At 36.4% G+C, this 27,937-nt stretch overlaps 1 protein-coding gene across 1 annotated transcript; it reads left to right on the top strand.

Annotated features, from left to right (window-relative positions):
- Positions 1-1,207: 1,207 nt before the first annotated feature.
- On the top strand, positions 1,208-22,067 carry LOC139693375 (uncharacterized). Its single transcript, XM_071591503.1, has 8 exons — positions 1,208-1,271; positions 2,789-2,835; positions 2,951-3,593; positions 7,062-7,323; positions 8,844-9,110; positions 14,559-15,059; positions 19,409-19,615; positions 21,008-22,067. The coding sequence occupies exons 3-8, from the start codon at positions 3,016-3,018 to the stop codon at positions 21,086-21,088; spliced, it is 1,896 nt and encodes a 631-aa protein (XP_071447604.1). The 5' UTR covers positions 1,208-1,271; positions 2,789-2,835; positions 2,951-3,015; the 3' UTR covers positions 21,089-22,067.
- The last annotated feature ends 5,870 nt before the right edge of the window (positions 22,068-27,937 follow it).

Below are 27,937 nucleotides of genomic sequence, written 5' to 3' on the forward strand. Positions count from 1 at the left end.
GAAATAGGATCGGGATTTTGTACGGAATGGAGGAAGTATATGAAGTTGAGTGGGGGATTAGAGTAGGAGTAGAGTAGAGTGGTTTGTTTTGTTGGGAGAGAGGGTAGGACATATCTTTCCTGCCATTAATCTGTGAATTTCAAAAGGGTTTGGCTGGGATGAACCTATCCTCTCCTATCAAAACAAATATCTTTGTTAATTATTGGGGGGGATTACGATTACTCTCGGCCATAATCTGTTGACTATTGCTGAGATTGCCCTAGGGTATTATTTCCAAATATTCATTTCTCGGTAGCAGTATCATACTACATTTTATATACAACGGCCTTGCTAACACTAAATTGAACATTGGAAATTACACTCAAGTTGTAAGACCTACGAAGACATGTGAACACATTGCCCACATTTCGTCACTTCTCTGCTAAATTCTTGAACAGAATTCATTACCATTTACTTTTTATAAGTTTTCATGAAAATACCTACTGAACCTGGGGCAAAAGCAGAGGACGCTTCTAGCTCCAACCCATGCATTGAGTTCTTATTACCGTTGGATATAAGGACTCATTGACTGTGGACAAAAATTCCGCTAGTGTCCTTTCTTAATAAGGTAACTGGTTCTCTTGTCAATGGGACATTAACCAGCTGGCTATATTGCACTATTGCTCAGCGGGACTGACTTTGATAGGTTAACAAAAATGCCAATAACTTAATGGGAGCTCTCCATATAAATACATAATTTTTACACTTTTATTGTCTTTCCTTTAGCTCGCGAGTAAAATTCAATGGCATATATATTAAACACTAGGGCCTGGACCGAAGAACAACAGGGTTAATTTCCAAAATAAATTATACAAGTTTAAAACTTCACCTCCACATATACGGTGATTGAAAGCCTTCTGTTACTACATTGCTAACTGTGCACACCTTGGTAACGGGCGTCATCTCTCTTTTGTTTTTAATATTTTGTTTCCCCGAGTTCGTTAATACTATTGAAGTCAAATCACTGTATTCAACAGGTGCTAACAGGTATAAGAAATGGGATTTCTTTAATACCATATGCCTATTCTATTAATTGAGAATTCACATAAAACTTTAAAGACCAAAAAAGAATTTATATTCCAGTTAATGTAATTTTATCACCAAATTACAATCATAAATTTTCACTAATGGAAAACAGAAACGAGTTTTGACTACAACAGTTACGTGAACGATGGCGGGATTCCGGTGATTGAAGTTTGATACTACTTACATTTTTTACGGTGATATTTTGTGTAAGTAATGGATTTTTTACTCGTGTAAATGCTTTTTAACCGTATTAGTTTGAGGTATAACCGTAATGCACGCAAATCCTGGACATTTCTTAGTATAGTTTACACGATGCTAGGTGAATATTTCCATAGGCTTCATAATTACTTTTGTTTACGTCCGTAGATTTTAGCCAATCTCAAAGCCATATGCTATTATAATTTTTTCGTGAGCTATGTGGTGTATTAGTTATTTCAATCAATTGGTGAGGAAATCATACTAAGGTATGTCGTATTAAAGTTTGAGGAAGGAAGTGTAATAGGAAGACAAGAAAGTGGGTGGAGGAAATATTGAAAGATGCCGGAAAGTTAAGACCATAATAGATTGGAGGATGGTGTTGGTGCAGAGGTTAAAGGAATAACTTTGCCGGACAGCTTGAGGCGAGATTATGAATGCAAAGAAATGGTGGAGGAAAAATCCAGCTAGCGAGGGAGTTGCTGTAATACGCAGTACGTAATGCTTGTTAGGAATTGTCCAAAACCTAATTTAGGTGGGTTACCTTTGAAACTTGATATTTGTATTCTGATTTGTCAGTTCACTATACCTTAGTGTTGGGGCATTGGAAACGATACCGAAGAGTGTTTTCCATTGAGAAGTGATGCATTTGTTGAGAATATGTGAAAGTCAGCCAGAGGTAGGTACCAGTCTTGCGTTCTTCTTGTGGAATGATGGTGGAAACGTGTTATATCTAACCAGTAGAGGCCCGCAACCAAAATGTTGCACACGCACTCCAAAGGCTGCTAAAAATATATACCTTAAATACCCCGGGCGGCCGAAATCACGATGGTCAGTGTATGTTGTTGGCCCATCAGGACATGAATTTGGGAACGCAAAGGGTTTTGGTACATGGAGTGTGAGGTAGGAAAGGGAAGGATTTTGTCGAAAAAAATGCCTGCTGAGGAATGGATATCTTGTGGGAATGTGAAACAAACCTTCAGGGTTATGACGTTGAAATTGGGTTATGACGTTGAAATTGATGGAGATAGTTTTGCATTGTGGTCCGGTGTAAACAACAGGGTGCATGTTTGATTCTGAATAAGAACACCTAGCTGTGTGTTAGGAAATAGTCATTAGTTTCCACCAAATTGCTGTGAGTTCATATGAAAATTGGTACATATTTGGAAAGTTGTGAAAGTATCTTGATTTACAGAGAGTGGAAGATGGGTTTGGAGTTAAAGTGAGAACCATTAATTTCCAGTGATCCGAGACCAATTAGCCACAAAAAAGTATTTGCTCAAAAGTTGTAGTAATATTAGAGCAAACGATTCCAAGGTGTAATATCATAGATACGTTGGTTCCAAATTGCGTTTAAAGTATGAATCTTTTCGGGCGTGCTTCACGTTACTTAAATTTTGATTGGCTATGAAATCGATGAAAACAAAGGTTCACACCCCCAAGTAAATACGCACGTAAGGTCCTTCGTGTAACCTCCTTAGCAGCATTTGTGAATCATTCACCTCATCTGGATCACTTATCATTTCAGGTTGACTTCGTCGCCCACATCCTGCGCCTCTAGTAAACATATCAAAGGTAAATTAATATATTGTCAGTGCTGAGTATGTATTTGGATAAATTTAACTCTGGTAGAAAATTAATTATTGCTATTCTGCCCTATCACTTATTCTCTATTTACTTGTTTTTAAAGGACCCGGTGCTGCTTTTGTGTGGTTATTCTTATGACGCTCGAGTGGTGGAATTCATGCAGCCAACATGCGCTTGCGAGTTAGAAACAAATGCAATGACGAAAATACTCCCACTCCAAGTGGCCAGAAGACCCCTAAGGCCAAGGGGAAAACTCCCCTGCGCAATGAGAAATCTTGTAGTTCAGCGAACGGAGGTGGTGCCAAGGCCCTTGGCGGGAGGGTGGTGCTGCGGGAGAAGACGAATGTCAGTCCCCGCGGGGAGTCCGTATGTGGAAAGAGGAAGGGGGAGGAGGCGGGAGAAGCGGCTGTCTCTGCACTTGGAGTTGAATCACCGAATGACGTACGCCCATCCTTCAAGGAGTCATGTGGGGCAAAAGGTGCTGTTGTGAAAACACCTCGGAGGAGGGAAAGTGCCAGAGCCTCTTTGAGGCTGTCGGATGAGGCCAGTAAGGGGGGCAGCACTGATGTTGGGGGGAGACGTTGCGTTTACATGAATGCAGCCAGACCTTCAGTGCCCGCTACCTCAGGCAAGGAGAGTGTGTATGAGTTTGAGGTCGATGGAAGCGAACCACCGAGCAGGAGGCGGCGAAGGAAGAGGGCGCCAAACAACGCCAGAAAGAAGAGGGGTTTCCCAAAATTTCACAGGTATGAGTGCGCAGAAATGTATCACTCCGTACGGTCAGGCGGTGTCAAAATTGGAAATCGCCCTGGTGTTCCCATACCTGGAGAAGTTAAATTTTTGCGGGAAATTTTTCCATCTTTCATTTTGAAAGCATCTGAGTAGTACTACTAAGATAATAGTGCTTCTTGTACCTGGTATCGGAAACCATTCAATTGATGGCCACCCTGCTATAAGAGGCAAAATGTTCGAAATATTTAGGGAGAACATGCTAAGATATTATTTCTCGCCTATTAGGTCTGTTCTTCTTCTCAGCCCTTGTCCCATTTGTTTCTCCATGCTGAGATTGTGCAATTTGACAAAGTTGTTTGTGTTTTGTCTAAATAGGAGCTAAAATAATTGGTTTTTAAATGTTTTTATATTTCCTAATTTTTTTATTATGTTCATTGTTTACTTTGGTGGGTTTGTGTTGTGGTTTTTGTAAAAAATATTTCATTTTATTCCTCGGCCGTGCAGTTTTCAACAAGGGATTTTTATTGTGCTTGTGAGTGATCTTCAGGCTTTCTTTCGATCGATAAAAATGTTAAATGTTTCATACCACTGAAATGATACTCCCCTCACCATTGTTGAATAATTTTTTTCGAAGTTTACGATTATAGTGAAAAATAACATCACTATTTTTTTCAGAATATTAATTTCATTAGCAGTAAATCGATGTTCCTCTCGTTGTGGTCCATTATGAATTGCTTAGTTGTAGAATTGGAATGTAAATAGAATTTTCATCTTCTTTTTTCTAGATCTGTATGACCCGTTGTAGTATGATGGTGGTTTATCATATGTGGTTGTGGTTCATTTTTATTCTCTCCTCTTTAATATACGAGGGAACTTCTGCAGTAGGTAAAAATGAACGCATGTTTTAAACTTAAGTTTTCCATCAACATTTATATATGCGAGGACCACCATGCACACTTTTTCAAGGATTTTAAGTGGATGTTATTTCCCATTCCTGTACCCCTTAAATATCATCCTTTCTCTCTTCTCTTACCTCTTCCACCCGGTGATTGCACTTCCTACCCCACAACTTTTTGGTGGATCACAGGTGGTTTATGTAGACATAGTTTACGAGAGGAATTCTAATCAGGATGGTGCACCTACACAATGTTCTTCCTGCATTCATTTATGTGTACTTCCAGCATACCACACTATATTATTTGCCCAGTATTGCCCTGGGGCTTCCAGTCATTCCTGAGTTAATTATATTTACAGTCAATTGTAATTGAATAGCCAATTTTTCCAAAAACATAAAAATTTGTTTGGAGAAAAAAACAGCCTGGAAAACTTGGGGAACTTCTTGTTTTTTAGGTGTGTTCAAGTTCTCCCAATTTCTTCCTCAGTACTGAGCATAAATAGAAATAAGCGGTTCAGCTTAAAATATCCAGGCACCCTATACATACAAGTCATGCGTGGCTACACCATGCTGCGCACAGGGTTTGTAAGTACAGCTGTTTGCTAGAGTGAGAAGAGTTTTTAATATGCACTTAAAAGGATATCATTTAGAGTAAAAGAATGGTATGTAATCATTCGTTCTTTCCTCTTTTGTGCTTAGAATTGACCTAAATTAATTGCCAATTGATTGCAAAATGTGTGCCTGTGTGTGCAATAGATAAAAGAAGACTGACCGAATACAGCATGTTGTTTTTGCATCATCAATTTTCAGTCAACAAAAGGGTCCCCTAGAGAAGCACTCTCAGCAGTTATTGAATCATGGCTTTGATGTAGTGAAAAATGTGTATGCCTACAGGGATAATTTTAAGAAGTAACAGAAGTTTCAGATTTTTGTTTTATGTTCGTAGTCAATTGGAATAAAATTAGGAGGCCTTTAATCTTCAACGCATCTTGTACTTGCCAGTTTACATTCTGAACATTGTAATTAATTAGGTGGTCAATGATATTTTTAGGCTGTAATTTTATTGAAGTTTGGCATTCAAATACGTATATAAGAACTTAATGTGTACCATGGCTGGTATTTAGAGGGATCGTATTCACAGCATATTAGTGTGACTTTTAGTATTTTATTGACTTTCCTGTGCAAGCTTAAAAAGTAATGAATCTAGTAGCCAATTCAGTTGTCTATTCCTGTGTTAAATGCTAATGATTTGAATTCTGGAGTACAAATCTTTTTAGCCCTACGCTATAGGTGAAATGATGGAAGTTCCTCCAAGTTACAATTACTCATGAAACTAGTTTATACTCATGAAACTAGGCTCTACTTTCATCCTCTGGAAATCTTCTTGTTGAAAAATAGATGTACCGTATTTCCTAGTACATAAGATGCACTTTGATATTTTAGGTTAGAATTTATGAAAAATTCTTGGGTCAAAGTGAAAAGGATCAATGTATTTTCATACACATAATGTTGTCCCAGAAAAATCAGCAACACGTACCAGTCACTAATTTTCTCATTTCAGTTAATATCATTTTTGTCAAAACAGTAATCCTGTCCTTCCTGTATTTTATCCATTTCTTAAGGTGCTCCTCAAACTTTGGTCGTTTAGGAGCATATAAATGTGAAGTTTTTTGTACTTCTGTCTGCATTCACAAGGCAAAATGCCTTTCAGCGGCCCTGTTCCCACATTCTGAAAAGTAATTCACTGTTTTACGTTTTGTTTAAATGCAATATTGTTAGGCAATCTTCTTTCTTTAGATCCCATGAGGTTATTCTAATGTTAACGTACTAATGGACGACACCATCTTACTACTTACAGTTGGGTACCTGTAGGCCGTAGAATTTACCGCACGTGGTAAAATGTTTGAGCAGAGGGGTGACATCCCCATTAGACCTGCGTATATTTCTCAGCAGCACCATATGTAAGATGAAATGTGCTATATTGTATATATTAACAATTTCTTGTTGAATTTTTTAAGGAAGTATTGTCTTGGAAGTATTAAATCTTTAATGATTACTATTGTTCAAAGCACTGTTATTATCAAAATGTGAAATGAAGATAATAATTTTCTGTTGTGAGGACGGAAAAATACCTAATAGTAGGTATTTTTCCCAGAAAATCGACTTGCAACTTTTGGGACAAATTTGTACCTGTACACCCTCTGTCCATAAGATACAGGCCAGTAATAGTGCACATTTTGGAGTAAAAAAGTGCATCTTATAAGCTGGCAAAAATGGTAACTCTATTACCAAAATAATTAAAGAGATGTGTCAAGGTTTGCTGCAATTTGCGTACGTATGAATATTTTAAGAGAGTATTCTTTAGAGCCATGTCCCTTAAAAATTAGTTTAATTTTATTTATTAATGATGTGATATCTTGAGAGTGAGTTTTGCATGGAAAAAGTAAACACAGCAGTCCTTGAGGGTTTTGAGGAAATAATTAGATCTGTAGCTGAAATCAACAATGCTGCTTGTAATTGTCTTGTACAATGTAACTTAAATTTTTTAGGCTAATGTTAATTATGTTGATTTATTTCTGTGCTGTAGGGTGAGGTTTCCTTCGAGGTCAGAAACAACAGCTTCTTCTGTGGAGTCTCTCCCTGCCCTCTTTTCCTTTGAGTCAACATCGACGGCCATATCGGTGCCCGAGGAGAAAGCAGTGCCCTCATCTGCTATCGTGGCAAGCACCAGGGATGCCATCCCATGTGGGGTGGGGCAGCGAGTGAGGAAGCGCCTCTCCATTGTACCCGAGTCACCACCAGACATTCCTGCCACCACACCCTCACCCAAAATTTCTTTGGCCAATAAGGTAAGTGATCAACTGCCCTGGTCTGATTTCATTGTTTGAGCATTGATTGTGTTCCATAAGTGATAGTTTGTAATATTAGTGATAATTTTTAAGATCGTATTTAATGACCTACAAATTTCTTCATACTCAGAATTAGTTAATATAGTTGGTTACAGTGGCCAATTATCAATGATAATTACATAATATTGTGGTAAATTTAATTATTGCAAATGATGAAAGGGTGGATAGATTTTGAGATTGGGATTTATTAGTCATTTGATTTTTTTATAGTCTGGAATAAACGTTGTGATGAAGGATTATACTTCTAACTGTGAGAATAGGTTTGGGTATCCTTTGTCAAGGTTGTTGCTATTTTAATATCTTCGTAGTATCATGGAATACTCATCACGGACATCTTAGTTCAAAGTTTTAACTGTTAACACAACATGAATCAAGTATCGAGAGAAAAAGTCATTTTTTATTTTTAAAATTTTTCTCTAAAACATTTAATTCTTCTCCTCTCCCAAAAAGAATAAAAGTGTCCATTTTGTAAGTTTCTTACAATTTCTTTCATCTTAATACCTATCAAAGTTAGATGACTTTTATAGTTTACACAGTAAATAAATATGCTACTAAGGTATTCCTAAGCTAGAAAGCATAGCACAGACTATCAAAATATCCATAGCCTTACTCACTATAATAATAATTATAATATTTATTTTCACCCGAATCAGTACATAGATCCAGTATGGGGCATAAGCATAGATTGCATATTGTAACAGCAGGAAAACTGATGGATGATAATAAGAGTGATAATAAAAAACAGTATACAGCATAATTAACATAATGAGTTACTCATTATTTACACCATAAAAATCTATACCTAGGCAGACAGTATAGATATAAATATAAATGTATGCACTACAATGATATCTGCCACAACCACCTACTATCACTACAGCCTGACACTAGAATACGGTCTCATTAGAAACTGTCTAGATGGATGCCTTGTGCTACATATAATTTTAAAGGATTATCACAAGTGAATTACGTACAGAAGTAAGTGCAAGAGATTTAAAACTCTTTGCAAGTGATTTTTAGGCCACATTAATATATTATGGTTTCAATTGGCAAATAAGAAAACTCCGCAGTACAGTGATTTTTTAATTTCTCTAGAAGGCCAGTTTTACTTAAAAGTTTACGTAGTGATCCAGAAAAACTCATCTTGATTTAGAAAAAAAACATCTAAATTAATAAGTTAATGTTAGTTTTTCTTCATCCTGTAAAAGGAAGACATTTTATAGGCGAAATGATATGGGGTACTTTTATGACAAAAAAGAACTTTTACCATTGGAAATGCATCTTATGATGTTTTTTATTATCATTATTTTTATTTTATTATATTATTATTGATTAGTAAAATTCATTTCAAGGAATCCTCGCTTCATTTTCATGTATATCAGGTAGAATGTAAGTCTAGAATTCAAAACGATTAGTACTTTGTTGACATTAAGGGGCTAACATTCTTTCTCTATCCCTAGGTCTTGGAGGAAGATATCGTTGCTGATACCAAGGGTACTGATGACGTGGTGGTGGAGGCTTGCAGTGCAGTGACGCCCAGCAAAGTGGCCAGGGCTTCATCATTCGCTTTGCCTGAGAATGTTCCCTTAAATGAGAATGCATCCTTCAACACCTCATTGCTCAGCAATGGCAACTCAAGCTTTTTCTTGGGGTTTGCCAACATCCACTCAACACCTATCAAGGCTAGGAGTGCAACAGATACATCATCCATTTTCACCCGATCTCAGGTGAGAGAGGCACGGAAATGCTTAACACACCACAGAGTACATGCCATTGGCAGGGCTTAAAAAGTTCTTACTCTAGAGTTTGTTCCGACCTAACCAGCTCTCTTGAGTCAATGTTAAAGCTCTTCTTGCCTGTTAACCATTTGGAAAATGATAAGCACCAGAAAAGTTGGGGAATGGTTTTATGGAATACCTTGAAAGATGCATAGCTCCCCCCTTAATCCCTTCCTTGCATTTTTATCTGTAAGGGACCTTTTATAAAGTTATAAATTACAATAAAGTGCATATTTCAGGAAAAGAAAAGTCACTTTTACCTTAAAACTTGTTGACTCGATTAAGGGAAAAAATAAGAACAGTGGTAGCAGGGTAAGTCTAAAAAGATAACAACATATGGTGTGTCTATTTCCTTCGTCAGTGCCTTGGTGAAAAGCATCTTTTTTTCACCTAATTTTTCCATTGTAGTTTGGTGTAAATTTTACATAATTTAAAACAGTAAATGAGGTGAACTAACTTTGCAGCATGAAGAAACTGAGCTAAGGTGCTGTGGCAACAATAATTATTATTACTAGCACAAGTCCTTTCTAAAATTCTTTTAAGAGAAATAATTTTCATGACAATGGGGATTCAAATTTGAAAAATAAATGTTGATATGTTTTAGCTATAATATTCATGCTCTTCTTAAAATTATCATATTTCTGTATTAAGACTCTTAAACCTTATGTTGCGATTTGCATATGAAACCCACAGAAGTTATTGTTTTTTTATGAAGTATGTTTGTTTTGACATTTTTCCTCCTTTTGTGTGCCATTGCAAGACATACAGCAATTATAAGTTGAAGGAGTTCAAAATTTCCTTTACTAGATGTATTGTTCATCAATGTTAGCAAATGTTTTTTGAAATTATTTGAATTATACAATAATATAAGAGGGTGGCCAGTAATTATTGAATCCTTGAAAATATGGAACAGGCATAAACTAAAAATTGAGCTGTAAAACTGCAAATTTAGGAGAATTAATGTTATTTAACCAGAAAATAGATGGACGTAGGACACTGAAAGGAAAAATTACCTGTATGCATTTTCTTCGTTTTAATTTAATTTGAATGAGTAATATAGCTATTTCTTTTTTACCAATAGCTTTCAACATTTCAAGTACTCTGCAAAAGGATAAAAAGAATTGTGTGAAACCAAGTTTCCTGCTATGCCTAATTACCACTGCACTTACAATTGATTGTAATCATTAGGTATGTCTTTTTAGTGAGAGTGTCATTAGAGATGAATACTCCATAAGTGTAGTGGTTTTATACCCGAAAACTCCATGTACTTACTGATATTCTTCTGTGTTATAGATTGATAGATAGGTTTATTCGCCATAGAACAATACATAATTTTATGGGCTTCATTAAGATTCAATTACATTTATAGGTGCATTAACGTGCACACAAATTCATAGGAATATTAATGCACATGGAATAGATGAGTATTAAAGATTTAAAAAACAGAATTCCCAAAATTGGCTCTTTCTATGTACTCTTGGATGCTATAAAAAACATTATTAACCAAGAAATCTTTTGACGTTTTTTAAAATATATTTTCATGTGGGAGTATTCGTTTGAACTCTTCAGGAAGTCAATTAAACAGCAGTCTTCCTGAAACTTCAGGGGTTTTTTGTAGTACTGCTACTCAGCAATGGCCATTATGAAGATTATCCTTACCCCTGGTGTCATAGTTGTGAGCATCCCTATTTCTGACCAGAGAAGGGGTTTTGGTGCTGGCATACAAAATCACATTATACATATGTATACAGGGAATGGTCATGATTTTGTGACATTTGAAGAACTCCTTGCAGGATTTTATTGCATTTAGTTTAAATATAACCCTTAATGCGCATTTTTGAAGTGAAAGTATTCTATTGATGTTTCCATGTGCCAAACACCCCCAGCAGATGATGCCATATCGAGCTATGGACTCAAATATACCAATATATACTGGGATTAATACTTCTGTATTACAATAGTGAGCAAGATTTTTTTAAAAGGAATAGGGCTGAACATAATTTTTTACTGCATTTTTTCATTGTGATTATATGAAGTAAGCTTAAGAATATTTCCTGAAAAAAAGTATTTTGGAATCTAGTATCATTCTCTTAATAAACAGTTTAAAGTTCAAGGAAATATCAGTTCTTAGCAGAGCAATGTTGAATCACTATTTAAAGCTATAATGAGCCTATGTTGATTGTTGTTAATTAATTCTCTTGAATACTAGCTATGATAAATGTTAAACGGTGTCTTAGCATGTTTAACTTTTTGTTTCATTAATTAGATAATTCATCTAGATGTTTAAACAAGTCAAGAACTCTACTTTGGGGATTTTTTCTTTAGGTGAGCTGTAAATTTTCAAAAGTATTTGTATTCAATATTATCCACGAGTGCCTATGGTACACGGGAAAGTGATGAAACATTTGCTTTTGTAAGTTTAACAGTTTCTGTTGGTTCACATCAGGGATACGAGCTAATAGAAATTGTAGCACAAAGCCTGTGAAAATGAATTTAAATCGTTTCAAACCTGGAAAAAATTAGAATCTGAACCTATTTTATTAATGGGCACCCGAAATGAAGATGCAAAATGTCCTAAATAGCTGGGAAGCAATTCTAAATAGTAATAAAAAAGTGAAATCTTGCAGTAAGAGGTAAACAGTGGGAAAGTTGAAATTAAATAATGTTCATTCAGGGTTTTATATGATTAAAAGAATAGGGAAGTGGACAGAACAAAAAAAACTTGTAAATGCACAGCAGTGAGTTTAATGTGTAATACAGAAATTTGATTGTGTAATGCTCTGTGAAAGTTAGAGACTTTCATCTTAAAATAATGGATTTTACATGAACATCCTACAGTAGTCAATGAAGAATGCTGCATTATGAATTCAATGTGTCAAGATATTGTCTATCAGAACTGCATGTAGTTCATCAGATAAAAATTCACTGGAAATTATCATGTAAGCCAAATGGATATGAACTCTACATAATTAGTATTATTCTACCATCTAAGGGTTGGTTTTTAATGAACCTTAGGGCTACTTGACTGTACTCCTATGCCATAACTAACATGACAAAAAATATCATTAGACCCCATGCTACCTATTACAATAATTTATTCTGAAGTGGGGTCGGGATTGGTGCGGTGGCTATCATATCGGCTTCCCACCCAGAGGGCTCGGGTTCAAATCCCGGCGGTGTTGAATATTTTTCAGAGGTATCTCGATCCCTACTTGAGGTGCTTTGTAGAGGTTACTTTGAGTGAGTACGGCGTCTGTCGGATGGGATGTTAAGCTGCATACCCTTGGTGCCTTTCGTAAAGAATAGGCTAATGCCGACGCCGGGTTTCTCTCCACCCTTCATCCTTTCCTGTCCATCCCCAATGGCGCAAATGACCTCAGCAGTCGATCGCCTCCCCTAAATACTACTACTACTACTTATTTTTAAGCTCTGCATACTTCTAACCTCCCCTAATACCCTCCAAATTGAATATTCTTTCCTTTCCTATACTTTGCTTTCCCAGCATTTTCCCTGCGAGTACAGTCTTTAGCATCCTGTTATCTCTTAATAACTCCTGCTCATGTCCTACCTTCTTTTAATTTCTCCCAACAGCCATCTCTCCTCCTCTACCACGTACAAGACTCAATTGTTTATTTTCCTTCTGTTCCATTTTCGTTTTTCCATGCCTTTCCGTATGCACATCTTAAAGGCTTCCAATTTACGCTTATCCACTTGCCTCAAGAACCAAGTTTCTGATCCACATAAAACTAAGCTTCTTAATTAAGTTTTTGCTACTCTGTTCTTTAAATCTTTACTTAGCCCTTTTAGTGCCTGCGAGCCAATCTGTCAGCTTGTGGGGTGGGTACCAAGAATGCCACGGGGCAATCTATAGGCCGAGGGTTTTTTCACTCGCACCTTTACTTTCCTGTGCATCACAAAGCTTTTGTCGACAATGTTTAAGAATCTGTTTTGCTTACTTATCATTGCTGTCAAATTTTCACAATGAAAATGTGTTCACATTTTGGTTATTCAAGCATAGGAAGTTTTCTGCATTGAAGTATATCTTGAATAACTGATCGAAGCACTTTTTCATTGGTAAAATTTTTTATTTTACGACCAGGTTTCAATGTATTACATCATCATCAGGTATGACCTGGATGATGATGTAATACACCGAAACGCGGTCGTAAAATAAAAAAAAATTTATCAAGTGGAAAAGTGCTTCCATCAGTTATTCATCGTGTTCGATTTCCACCACATCACCCCTGAAGCTACTCAATTTGTATTATATCTTGATTTGAGAGATGGTTGAGGCCAATACTTTGTGAAAATCTTTTCCTGTGTAGCAGATTCCGTATCAATGTAAGCTTTATAAGCTTACCTTTTATCATGCCTCTTTGTAGTACTTACAAGCTCGTTTTTATATTACTATAAGGTCGTATTTGTAGCAAGCCCTAATTACCTTGTCCCTCTTGTCTTTAACACATTTCTGATGACACATGATAATCCATTTCAGTGGAAATGAAACATTTTATCATTGCTCTGGTATGGGATTCTCTGTTTTAGCCCTTTTGGTGTTGCTTAGGAAAGACTAACAGTAACAATGATTACTCAATTTTTCATTCTGTTGGACTTACTTTGTCAAAAAACAAAGAATATCTTCTTCCTAGAGTTCCCTATTTTGAAAATTTAGATAGAGGAGTAGTAGTAGCTGATTCCTGGGAAGATTAGGTGTGTTGGACTTGAGTACATATTTCAGTGTATTCAATGTATTTCAAAAATAGTTCGAAAGCATTAAATTGTTTGTGTGACCTAATTGCTAGTAGTAGAAACTAATAATGACAAATTTTCTAATGTGAAAGTGAAAGTTTAAATTTTAAAATATTTTTTCTAAAGGTGTACGCAAGATAACAACTTCATTGAATTTTTTTATCGTATCTGTAACCATTTAAAGTGCATGCAAAATAAATTACCCAAAACGCATTCATATTTGGCTTAACATAAATTTCTAAGTGCCTACCTATAAATTCATCAAAACAGCCCAGGCATATTTCACGTATACAAGGGGAAAGAGACTAGCACTGAAAGGGTTAATGTTCCTGTCATTAACTCCTGCCTCTTTGTGAATGGTTCTTTACCTATATTAATTCTTCTTTTAATGAACAAATCCTGTCACCCACCCTTGAAAACACTTCCCAACCATGTGAACTGTTTTAGTCTATAGCCCCCAACTATAATGTTTTATAATTAGAATGCTGTTCTATAATGTCAATGCTTTATAATTAGAAAAATGTTCGACTGCACCATTGGCTTTAGCCTTAAGTCTTGATTTGATGTCATGTTTACCCTGCTCATCCGCACCAATTGTGCCCAGTTCCATGACTTGTCTATGAGTGAAATCAAACTCTCCTTTTCCAGGCCAATACCACAGCTGAGAAGTGCTTTGGTTTCTCGAGCGATGAGGAGGAGGCTGCAGTTGACAATGATGGCCTGCCGTCCCCCCTGCCTGCATCACCAAACACCCATGCGATGCGCCAGTCGTTCCTTCTATCCTCCCCGGCACAAATGGCTCCTTCAAGGTTTGCCCCCGAGGTGGTTCGCAGGGCGCTCGTCTTGGAAGCAGTGTCTATGCCCCTGCAGGGTGGTGGCGCGCATCCCAGGGGGCAGCAGCAAGGGGCAAAATTTGGAGAAGGGAAGAAGAGGGTGAGGAAGCAAGTGGGAGCGAGGCAGAGGGCCAAGGAGCTGGAAGCCATCACGGGTCCGAGCCAGCGCATTGATGAGTACCTCTTGAAGCGGGTAGGGGTGGATGTCGCCAAGGACAAGGAGCCAGTTGTGGGAATTGCAACTCCACCCAATGGGTTGCTCTTTGGTGAAGATGCGGGAGAGGACATGGCTGAAGCAGCACCCCTCTGCGTTCGTGTGAGTGGATCCAGCATTGGCATTGGCAACCATAACTCAGCATTACTTTTTATTGCTCATCTAGCGATGGCATGAAATTTGAGTGCTGAAGTGAGAAGCGTCATTGCTATAAAGATATTATTGTGGTTAATTATAAAGCAATTTTAGTTATTCGATTGTGTGTTGATTGTGGTATTCCTTTGTTTTAGTGTTTTATTTAAAGAAAACAGTCATCATTAATTTTCTCACTCCATGATGTAAACTCCCCATGCTTGTGTGGGTGTCATGTGATATCCTTGAAGACATGTAATGGGAGAACTTAGAAAAAAATCCTTTTGGCATTCAGTGGTAAAATTTGGATTTGTGGTGAACTAATGTTATTTTACCGGAAAATAGACGGGTAGTAGAAATTAGAAGTAGAAAATGGCTTTCATTTCCTTCATTTTAATTTAATAGAAATAATTAGTTTTTTTTTAACTGGGAGCTTTCAAAATGCCATCTATTCTGAAATAAGGTAAAGAAATTCAGTTAATCAGGCTAATAGATTGTTGTGCTACAAATTAACAGCTGAACTATCACGGCAATACAGCAGAGTAGTAATTGATAGGTTCGTCTTTGAGTAAGATTGCCACTGTAGTAGATTAATACTTCATATCTCTTTTTTTTACATTAAACCTGCTTGCCTAGTTATACGTTTTCACTTTTATAGTGGAGAAAGACAAGCCGGGAGGATAAAAACTTCAGTTACTCTAAGGTGGGGTCATGTTGTGTTTTAAAGAAATTAAGGAATTTCGAGACTCATAATTCATATAAAAGTGTTTGCCAAAAATGGCTTAATGACCGGGAAAGGTATTGTATTTTATCATTGTTATTTTCCAACTGATTCAAACCTCCAATATTATTATGTCATTTCTTCCTTTAATGAGTACTTTTCACTTGTGGAATAGGAGAACTATGTCATCTGTTTTGTTAGTGGGCAAATGTGATTTGTTTGCTCCAACACATTTGTGATTTGTGAAGAGGCAGGAGGGATAGTTTTAAAGCGAGTACCAAGTACAGTGATAGCCCAACTTATGAAATACTCAACATAAACTTTTCAATACCATTTTGGCTTTAAGATATGCACTTATTTTCAAAATACAATCTACAATGCTATTCTAATGCAGCATGTCACAGACTATTTAATGTAAGCAACAATCTAGTAAAATTGTTCCAGGTGAACGCTTCCAATTATTCGACATTGAGTTCAACAAGTGTATGCAAGCATCATATTTGAGACGATAAGAAACAACTGATGAAAAATACCAAAAATTCAACTACAAAACCAGACATAAGAAAATTTATTTCTCTTAATTTAATGGAAGTAGACTTTATCCAGGGAGTATGGTAGTTCAGTGGGTAGTGTTGAATTGCTGACCTGAAGGCCTAGATTTGATTCTTAGCAATGTCTCGGGAAACTCTGTAAGCTTTACCCTAGCTGTGTGATTTTTAGGGTACCAGATATTCCTGGGAAGCAATAAGCAGCGTAGGGAAAGGAACTGGCCCTATATTCCAACATGTGAATATTACTTGCCATAAGGCTTATTACTAGTTCAGCTTTAACCCTAACATATTAAACTGACCTTTGGGTTGATAACTGTGGTGGGACTTGTGTAGATAGAGAATAAAATTATGGGTTTTACCAATGAAAATAAGTAATATTTTCCCAAAATTTCTGTCTCTCAAAATGATTTGAGTTGTCATAAGGTAAAATGGTGAATTTAATTATTATTATTATTATAAATACACATGTGCTAATAGACACTGTCAGGTGGCACACAAGTCCCAAACAATTGCAAAATATAATACATAAAACCAGACAAACACAGATCTCTTTAACAAAACAAGTGAATCCTCATCCCATTTACAACCATTAACCAGCAAGAAAAAAAAAAGACATAAAAAAAAATTAAGCTATAACATATAATACCATACACCACACATAAATCAAATTTTTACATATATAACTTACATCTATTCTTAAAAGTATACACTCTGTTAGGAAAGGGCTCGAATATTTTTGCAGGTAAGGTGTTCCACTCAACAATTGTTCTATTTAGAAATGAAAATTTTTTTTATTTGTCCTCTGTGCCCGGCATTTTATCTTAAATTTGTGATCATTTCTGCCTATAAAATTTGGGTTCCCCGCCTCTTTCCTAAGATCTGCCCAAGCTTTCTCCCCCTTCAAAATTCGGAACATTCCACAAAGTCTGCTTACTTTTCTTCTAGATTCTAGAGGTTCCCAGCCCAGCGTTTCTAGCATGTCAGACACACTCTCCATCCTCCTATGCTTCCCCAGTACATATCGGGCAGCCTTTCTTTGCACCTTTTCCAGTTTTTTAATATGACCTTCTTCATGAGGGTCCCATACAAGAGAAGCGTACTCTAAAATTGGTCTTACTAGGGTCTGATAAGCCTTCTCCTTGGTTGCCCTAACGCTCCCTTTTAGGTTTCTCATTACCCAATGAAGAGTTTTGAAAGCTTTCTTATAGATGTACTCCACATTTAGCCCCCACCCTAAGTCCTTAGTTAAATATACACCTAAGTATTTGACAGAATCACTTCTAGGAATGACATTTTCTGAGAATTTATATTCCCTATGGTTTCCATTTACCTTATTGCTAAAAGTGATGGATTTGCATTTGTTAACATTAATATCCATCCCATTTTTTGTTACCCAATCAGCCATTTTATTAATGTCCCTCTGAAGTTTGTCACGGTCTCTGTCATTTTCGACTTTCCTGTAGATAATACAGTTGTCTGCAAAAAGTCTTAACTGAGAATTAATATTTATTGGGAGATCATTTATATATATTAAAAACAATAGCGGGCCAAGTACGCTTCCTTGTGGGACTCCCGATGTTACCCTTGCTTTTTCAGAATACACTTCTCCTAATTTTACCCTTTGTGTTCGACCTTCCATGAAATTTCTGACCCAAGAGATTACTCTTCCATCTGTGTGTAGTGGCAATTGGCCCATCTTAAGCATTAAGCGATCGTGGTCAACTTTGTCAAAGGCTTTTGACAGGTCGACTATGATAGCATCCACCTCTATTCCCGCATCCATAGAGTCGAACATTTCTTGGCAGAACCCTAATAGCTGAGTTTCACAAGAGTGCCCTTTTCTAAAACCGTATTGGCGACTATACAACCAATTCTCACTCTCCCACAGGTCCCAGAGATAATCAGCCATTATCTTTTCTAATAGCTTGCATACAACTGATGTCAAGCTTACCGGTCTATAATTATCAACTAGTGCCTTATCTCCTCCTTTGAAAATTGGCGTAACATATGCCTCCTTCCAAGCATTTGGCAGGGCATTATTGTTTAAGGTAACATTGAATAAATGATTTATATAATTTGAAACTACACTACCGCCCAATTTAAGCAAGTCAATTGAGATACCATCTGGCCCTTTTGATTTATTTGCCCTCATTTTCATAATTTTTTTAAAAATTTCTGCGCTCGTCGTTTTAATACTTTTGGTATTTAATATTTTTTCGCCTCCTTGTTGACTCAGAGATGAATCTACAGGATCCTTTTTATTTACCATAACCTTAAATACACTTGCATACCAATTATTAAACGTATTAGCCTTTTCCTTATCATCAACGATTAGTGTCCCATCCTCTTTTTTTAAAGCTGTTATGTTTTCCCTGTTGTCTTTCCTCCTCCGGAGGTACTTGTAAAATTTATTTCCATTATCTATCCCGATTATTTTTTGTAGAAAACTATCTTTGGCTATTTTCTTTTCTCTATTCAATTCACGAACTAATTTTTTGTAAATTATGAGCCATTCCGAGCTCTCGTTCCGTTTTTTGTGAATCACTCTCAGTTTTTTCTTCAAGGATCTAATTTTGCGGTTGTAGAATTCTGGATCAGTATTTTCTTTAAGAATTTTTTTCGGGACAAATTTATTTAATCCCTCCTCCATTATCCCCTTAAATGTTTTCCAGATTTCTTCTACATTCTGCCCACCACTTACCCATTTTGAATATTTTTCCCTTAAAAAGGTCTGTAACCCTTCCCTGTCACCCCGTTTATATTGCCAAACTATCTTTTTGTTTACTAGCCCCTTATACTGAGCCCTCTCCCAGTTTAGATATATACGCACAGCTGAATGAATGAATCCTAGGATAAGAATGAATTATGTTCGTGAAATGAGTCACCACTCTTTGTCATGTGAACAATCAACTTTTCTACTCTTCAACAATGGAGGAAGAAATTCCCTGCATTATGTGAGACTCCCTTGAGTTTTCACGTGGAGGGAGTTTGAATGGCGCCTGTGCCTTTTTTCTAATCTCTGATGATGATGATGATGATTATTTCAGCCTCCTCGACGGTCGTATGAGCGCCCTTGGAACCGCAAGCTGAAAAAGGTGATCGGGGGTGGCCTCTGCCTCGACTCAAGTGATGAGGAGGATAATGAGGAAAGGGAAAAGCATTGTCAGCATGAGGAGAAAGAAGCAGAGCCCAAGGTACCAAAGCCCCAGCAAAAGGCAGCAGTGAAGCCCCGTGGTGCCAGAGCCGACAACAAGGTGAGTTGGTGTGGAGGAGAGCTAAGAATGCTCATAAGGATCAGGACGATGTGGTGGCTAGCATACTGGTCTCCCACCCAGAGGGCCTGGGTTTGAATTCTGGAGATGGCAGATCTTTTTCGGTGGTATGCTAATCCCTATTTCATGTCTTTTGTGGAGAATACTTTGTGTGAGTATGCCGTTTATCGGAATGGGACATTTGTCTGTGGACCCCTTGGTACCTTTCGTTAAGGGTAAGCTAATGTCGATGCCGGGTTTCTCTTAACCCTTCCTCCTTTCCCATCCATTCGTAATGGTATAAAGGACCTTGGCTGTCAGTCACCTCCCATAAAACTGCTACCACTAGGAGGAGGCTCATAATTTCTTTCTGGATTTTTTTTTGTATAAGGGTTTTTTCAATACTTGGTCTTAAAGTATGATTTATATGATATAATGATGCTTGTTTGTGAAGTATAGGGTGTGTCTTGCGTAAAGTTGTTTGTTTATTTATAAAAAAATGTCACATTCTGTTTTCTTTCTTCCACTCTATATTGCTTCAGACTCCTCAGGATAGTCATAACAGAGAGAAATCAACTCGGTTGTAAGTTCCAGCCAACAATTTGGAACTTATTTCTTTAATGAAATTTCCTTCTCATTTGTCAGGCATGGTCCGACATGACTATTAAATGCAATATTTTGCTAAATTTATATTTTCAAGATGAAATAATGGATCGTTAAGCACTAATTTCAACAAAATAATGAATCCAACCTCTGTGTATAGCTCTCAAATATTCTCTTTCAAATATTATATTCTAAATTTTTTCTTGGACAATTTATAGTGTTTGGAGTATTATATTTACAACCCTCTTTTGAAGCAATGTTTTTGATAGAATGAAATTATTGAGAAAGTGTCTGTGCTACAAATATTTAAAATGACTTAAATCTGATGGTCAAGCACTATTTTCCTTTATCTGTACCACTGTCCTTTTATCTGTTCCACTGGTTGCTGGAAGTTTCCATCTCATCTTCATTAGAATAGAAGACAGGACATTAAACTTTCCAATTCCAAGACTGTTGTTTAAACTTTTGCTCAACGTGGACGTGGCTGTAAGTGCTGTTTTGATAAATGATAATAAAAATTACAAAACATCGAAAATCATACACTTTGAGTAATTTATTCGCATATTATACTGTGTTAGGGTTGACCAGTTTTGTATACAGTAAAGAATATTTCTAGGTGGCTTAATGCTTATGCTATTCCTTCTTTCTTGAACTAGCTTTGTTAGTTTAAAGCATACCCATTTTAATTTAATCTACGAGGCTATAGAGGTGGGCATACATCTTCCAGAAAAGCTGCTCTTGTCTTGTGAGAGGTGCTTGACTCTTAAGTGCATTTTGTTTATGATTGCTCAGGAAAACCAGATGGAGCAGTGGGCGTCACAGATCAACTCACAGTTTGATGAGGTGGAGGACTTTGAACTCTGCGTTGGGTGAGCCAGTAGTGGGTGGCACTGGTTATGGTGGAAATGTGCCTCGGGGGAGATGCAGTCAGCCGTTGCAGTGATGTGAAATAGATTCTGACCAGTGAGCAACAGCCTCCAACAGGGATGAACATTGATGTTTCGACTGATAATAGTATTTCTCCATCTTTGATAGTTGCCCGGGTCAAAGCTCACAAGTTATGATTTGAATGTTTTGAAATATTTCATGAGGTGTGCGTTTGTGCAGGCATGTGTCTTGGCAGGTTGGTTCATTTGGTTGACAGTCAGTGTAGTCATTCTTCAGCATTGATCTCACATTTCTATCTTGGGTCTTTTATTGGTCGAATGTAATTTTTGTCTTTGGCTCAATTATATTGAATCTCAATGTCTGGTTCGTATGTCCACTCAGAGACATCGGTCTCAAGTTGGATTGATGAAATCATTTCCTGTTCATATGCATTAATGAATGAGGGAACTATATATTTGGTATTATGGGTGGAAATGAACTTTTCTGAATGTGCCTATGGCATACAAATTTGATTCTATTTTGAACTATTTGTGAAATTTTGCATCTTCATGTCGCATGATAGGCACATTGGATCAAGCTGTTGGTTTATCAACTTTTTGCTAAATTATACAAATGCCGATTAGGTGCGCTAAACAATTTTTTTATAGTGGGAAGTATGCATGATTTTTAAATGAATTATTTTATTTGGAGAGAGAGAACAGTTATTTATTTTCATGTTCCTTTAATACATGTCTATGACAGTGTGAGTCAATGTAAATTTTGTGTCAAATTAGTTTGTTAATGAGCGTTTGTTGAAGGATTAGCTATTTTTCTAATGATACAATGACTTAATTATGTATACATTGGGTTGTGTGTGTGTGTGCGTGTGTGAATGAGTGAATAATTCTCAATCTCACTATTATGTAAATAAGATGTCAAGTGTTTTTGTAAGCATTTACGTAGCTTTGCTTTAACAACAGTGATCATTGAGTCCAAAATATATTGTTGAATGTTGCACATGTCTACTTAAATGTGTAATTTGATGTAATGATATCATATATTCAATATGTAAAGCTTCTTTTATATATGTAATTTTTGTTTTTTTTCAATTCTCTTTGCGGCAAAACATCCTGTATTTTTGAAAACTAGGAAATGCATTATGTGAGACAGAGGATTTAGATTAATATTACCCAAAGGATGAAGAGGTTTCTTTGAAATTAAACTCCTCTTGGATGCCTGGATTTTAGGCATAATCACTGAGTGAATTTTATCTGCTTTGCTTGCCACCACACTTTGGTGACTTCAGTAAATGGAATTATACATCACCCCTGTAAAGGATTGCTTCTAAATCATTTCCATTGCCTGGACTTTTTTGATATTTTTAATGAAGAATTATAATTTATTCAATGTGACAGAAAATTAGAGAAATCACGGTGTCCTCATTAGAATTTGCTCAAGTAACTTGCATTATTTCAGGGGAATTTTTGGTCTTGTAATTTCATAACTGGAACCCATTTCATGCTGTTTTAAGAATTAGCATAGCTTTCAGACAAGATAAAAATAGTATTGGAAGCGGAAGCAGTTTCTCAAGGTATTGTCTTAAGTGTTTTTCTTGCCATCCACTTGGCTGCATTTACAAAACCAGGTATGTATGCAGTTCACCTGCTTTGGGACAGCATCAAAATTGGGTTGGTAAGAAATTATCCTTAGATTGGGCACCTCCCATCTTTTGCTTTACATGATTTACAGGGTACTAGAAAATGGGTATTTTCGAGGAGAATCCAGATATTGCTCATCAGCAGTGACAATATTACTTTAAAATAAAAATAGAAATATTTTTTTAAATAAATGATATTTAAGGGAAAGGCACGGAAATGGTTTCATGTCCTCCAAATATTAGGTTTACAATACCCCAGAATCTTGCAGTACTTGTATATGATTTGAAAATTTTTATACATAAAAAACTTACACTTTTTTATACATATACAATTTTTATATCATATACTTTAGAGAAACTCAAGATAGGAAAAGAAAAGACATTTTTTTTATTTACCCTTGTAGCCCTGCTGAAAACTCAATCACTGAGTGATGTAGTCCACTTAAAGTGTGAGCTTCAAGAGATGAGCATCATCACCTTGGGTGATGGGACCATCTGAGGGTTGGCTTTTTAGCATTCACTCTTGGGATTAACTAGCTTCCCTCTTCTTCTTGTAAAAGCCCCCATAATTTCCCCCTCACCTTTGTCTACTCCTTTACAGTATCCACTATTTTTAGGGAAACATCTGGTTGTAATGGATGATTGGAATGCGAAGGAAAAGATGGTAGGAGACTAAAGGAACGAGGAATGCTTGTGGGGAGAAAGCAATAGATGGGTTGATCATCATCAACGCTTTGTTTAGATACCACAAAAGACATATGTACTTAGTCAAGGGAGTTTTTCCTTTGTACTTCTGTCCAAATTTCATTTCTAAGCATTACCTGAAAGTAGTAAACAGTAGAGTCATTAAAATATAAATAATATTGTTAGTATGATTTCCCAATTAACAATTACATGAGTGACTCAATTATGCCCTTCATTGTGAAACCATAACCTAAATTGATATATTGAATCAAATGAAACCCTTCGTTATGCAATTATTGCACACCATCATTGTGATTGATAGAATATTAATAGAGTTAGTGTAACTATGCACTGTGCATTTAGTACTTGCCATAAAGGCAGGCCATGGAAGAATGCAAAGGAATTGAATGCAGAGCAAATTCTGCCAAAATTCTATCATCAACAAATACCTTACTCAGGAGTATTAGCAATACATGGTTATTGGGCAAAGGAATTCAAAAGTTGAAAATTAAAGTATACTTTTAGATAATTCATTTTAAAACAGTATATGGCGCATGCCCCATAAAATTTTATGAAGTACGCAAGTTTCAAGCTTTAGCTATGGTGAATATGACCGGCATATTCCACATGCTGGAACATATTTTTATAAAATGACGGGCAACGAATATTTATCACGTAGACATTCAACCTGAAAACCCGCCATATGGCAAACAAATATTCATTTACAGCTAAAGAGGCAATGGAAAAAGTTTGATTTCCAAGGTTTTTGCCATTTGTTGAAATTTTTTTGATGACTCGTTTTTAAGTACTCGGGGAAAGCTGAGCTGACTAAGGTATCATCATTAGGCAAGATTTTAATTATTTCAAAAGTGAACAATGTGTGCTTTGTAATCACTTCCAATGGGGATTTTAAACCGATATATATGACATGATTCACTTAACAAGAAGAAAAAATTGCTTTTAACTTTAATGAAAAAAGGGTTACAAAATACCATTATACTGCTTGCGCATTTAACGTCGTTGGACGAAATAATGAATCAAATATATGTACATTAAATAAATAGGTATACATGAAATATATATATATTGAATATCATATAAAAAAAGCCTTAAACACATTAATAAACCTTTAGGTCGTTTCGGTAGGAGATGAGTTCACCCACTATTAATGTATGTGCGAAGGTGTATTAACGTGAAAGACGTGCAAGTAAAAAGAAAAATTAATTTAAAATTTGGGCCGGAGTTTCATTGAAAGTATTCCAATGATTTTCAAGAAAGTTCCTTTCCTGAAACTGACCAAGTGAATCAACGAAACGAAGAATCACTCGGTTATGAAGCACAAAGATTATATTAATCTTATTGTACTTCATCAGCGTGAACTTAACACAACTGTGCTACTCGCGCTAGGTTGCCGCAGTTCGAGGACGTCTATGACGTATTGGAAGGATAGACGGTGAGGAACCAATTTCACCACATTGGCCTTCAGAGGTCGAACCTCTCGCGACAGGTTGTGTCTACTATAGCGGATGCCGCTATGTCTCACGGAGACATGTAAACACTTCCGGTGGTCTGTGCCGACTAATATTTAGGCAGTTCAACCACTAGAATCGGCCCACACGGCCGCTCCGACCCACTGATTCGGTTGCAGCAAGATAACGCTTAAATATACGCTCTCACCGTTCAGGCAGTCCGAATTAATGCTTTGGAGCATTATTATTGTGGTGTGCAATATTCTAATGATAACTTTGAATTTATCGTACGAAATTCAATCTCCGGAAGGAAATCAATGGGGCTGACCTATTACGTCAGGCACATTAGTTGAGTACAGAAGTTCTTTGAGTGCGGGAGTGTTCGAGGCCAACATGAGTCAAAACTTTTTATATCATCATTTATATTATTTCCATTAGACATTGCTATTTATTATTAGCCTCTATCGTTTCAGGTTATCGGAAACCTTTTTTAGGGATTTATCGCTTCAATTGTAAAAACCGTAAGTTATTCTATGGGGAGACGCAAAAAAAGAGCACAATAGTTTGTTCAAAGACCATCCCGTACTCTTTCGAAACGATAGAAAATTATGAGACCGCGTCTAACATTAACACGCCCCAGTGTGTCACAAATTAATGTCAACAATTCAATAGAGATCTTGATTTTTGCATACCGCAGCAAATTTGTGTTACGATTTTGGCCGATATTTTTCCTTGATGTTCAAAGTTTCCTCATGCTCGTTCGGGTAATCGAATCATAAAAAATGCTCATCGAAAATAAACCGAAAACTTGTAACCCTTAATTTATTATGAAAAAACAGCATTCTATGATATTACTACTAACTCCCAACCCTAACATAAAACCTGGAATTAACACAAGTCTGGCCGGCCGGTGGTGTTGGATGGATGGCTCTTGAATTATTTCCGGCGTCCGAGAATTTTTTCCTTCTCCTTAAAATTGTATGCGACGATTTCTATCTCTACTTTTTCATCCCGATGCTCAAGTCGGTCATTAAAATATGATGACACAAAAATGGACAAAGACTCGCAAGAAGAATCAAGTGTTCCATTGTTGTCCAAAAGTCTCCCTTCGACAATAAAGGGATATCATACCTAATTACGTGTACCCAGCATACCCTTGATGCCTACTCCTTTCTCGTAAGAATTTTAGAAAACCTAGCAGATGTTCCCTAAACCTTATCCAATTCATTAATGCATGTTTTCTCTCATCAATCTCCCCTCGCATATTCCAAATGTGGCCCAACGAAAATGTGGTAACACCTCTCCCTTACATTTTCTTTCAACTCGTGTGATGAAACTTAAATTGTTTAAGACTGTCACACACATTCATCTCCTTTTACTTCCAATCATAGACACAGAGTTTTTCGGGACCAGATATTCAGGAATATCAACATCACCCCTTGCCTGATGAAAACATTGCCCATCAAGTGAGTTGGATGCATAAAGGGCATTGCGATATCCATTATTTTTCTCTCTTTTTTCCTATCCTTAGATACTTTCCATCAGACGAATTAACCCCACCTCCCAAGCGTCCCTCTATCCCCCTCTGCCCTCAGGAAAATAGACCATAGTAGAGTGTTTTTAAAACATCCATACTAACAATATGTTTCAGAATTGAAAGAAGATAGTTAACAGAATTTAATTTTTTACTTAGATTTGTGATGTGCAGGTCCCATTGCAGGTATATATCAAAATATATTCCCAAAAATTTATAATTGTTAATAATTTTACAGTTATTTGACATAGGCTGAGAAGTACTTTTATCAGAATGGCAGGTTTTTGTAGAGAAAATCATGGCCTGAGTTTTTGTTTCATTGAGAATAAGGTTATTCCCATAGCTCCTCATGCCCATGCCTTGAGTAATGGTTTTACCTAGAGTCATCAAATCTTCAAAGGATTTGATACAGCACAATGCTCACATCATCTGCAAATAAGACACAGTTACTGAGAGGATTTACACGCAATTTTTGGGGTAGGACATTTATATAAACATTGTTAATTATATCATTAATGCATTTTAAGAGAAGAAGTCAGTCCCTGTAACACTATGTGATCATTGTAAGGCTTTCGATTGTGTTAATCATTCAATATTACTAACAAAGGTTAGAATATTATGGTATTAAGGGAATTGTACTGAAACTAATGAAGTCATATTTGGATGATCCCCACCAATTGGTTGAACTTGATGGCTGTCGATCTGCAGCTCTTAAAGTGAAATGTGGTGTACTACAGGGCTTGGTGCTTGGCCCAATACTTTTCATCATCATGATTAATGATTTGCCCTTTTACATGAAACCTACATCTGTTTTAAATGCTGATGACACTACTTTTGTGGAAAAATGTCAACATCTAGAAGATGTAAAGGTACGATCTAGCGCTATGCAAAGACAGGCTAAGGAATGATTTGATGTTAATCATTTACATTTAAATACTAACAAAACGCAGCATATTGTGTGCAGTCTTAAATCAAAAATAACTGATGTTAAAACTGTTAAAATATTGGGAATTTATATTGATACAAAACTTAACTGGGAGACTCACATCAGTCAGACCTGTAATAAACTGAGTAAAGCTGTTTATATGTTAAGAAAGCTCAACTTTCTCATTTCCAATGAGTATCATTTAACACTTTACCATGCCTTCTTTCAATGTCATTTGAATTATGGTGTTGAGTTATGGGGTCATTCCCCACATGTTAAACAAATTTAGCTGCCACAAAAGAGAGCTATTCCCTTTCTTGCTAATACTATATACCACAACGTGATTCCTGCAAACCTTTATTTATTAGGTACGGAATAATGACTGTATTTAGTTTATATATCTTTAAGGCTCTTATTCATGTGAGAGTCAATATAGAAACTTACCAATTAAGATCTAATATCCATAACTACTACAAAAGAGGTAAATCAAATCTAAATACTACTTATTGTAGATTGTCATCAACTTACAACACATTTCATAATATGAACATAAGACTGTATAACTATCTGCCAACTCATTTGAAAT

This window comes from Hetaerina americana, unplaced genomic scaffold (assembly GCF_022747635.1).
Source record: "Hetaerina americana unplaced genomic scaffold, ioHetAmer1.1.p SCAF_48, whole genome shotgun sequence".
Classification (NCBI taxonomy): domain Eukaryota; kingdom Metazoa; phylum Arthropoda; class Insecta; order Odonata; family Calopterygidae; genus Hetaerina; species Hetaerina americana.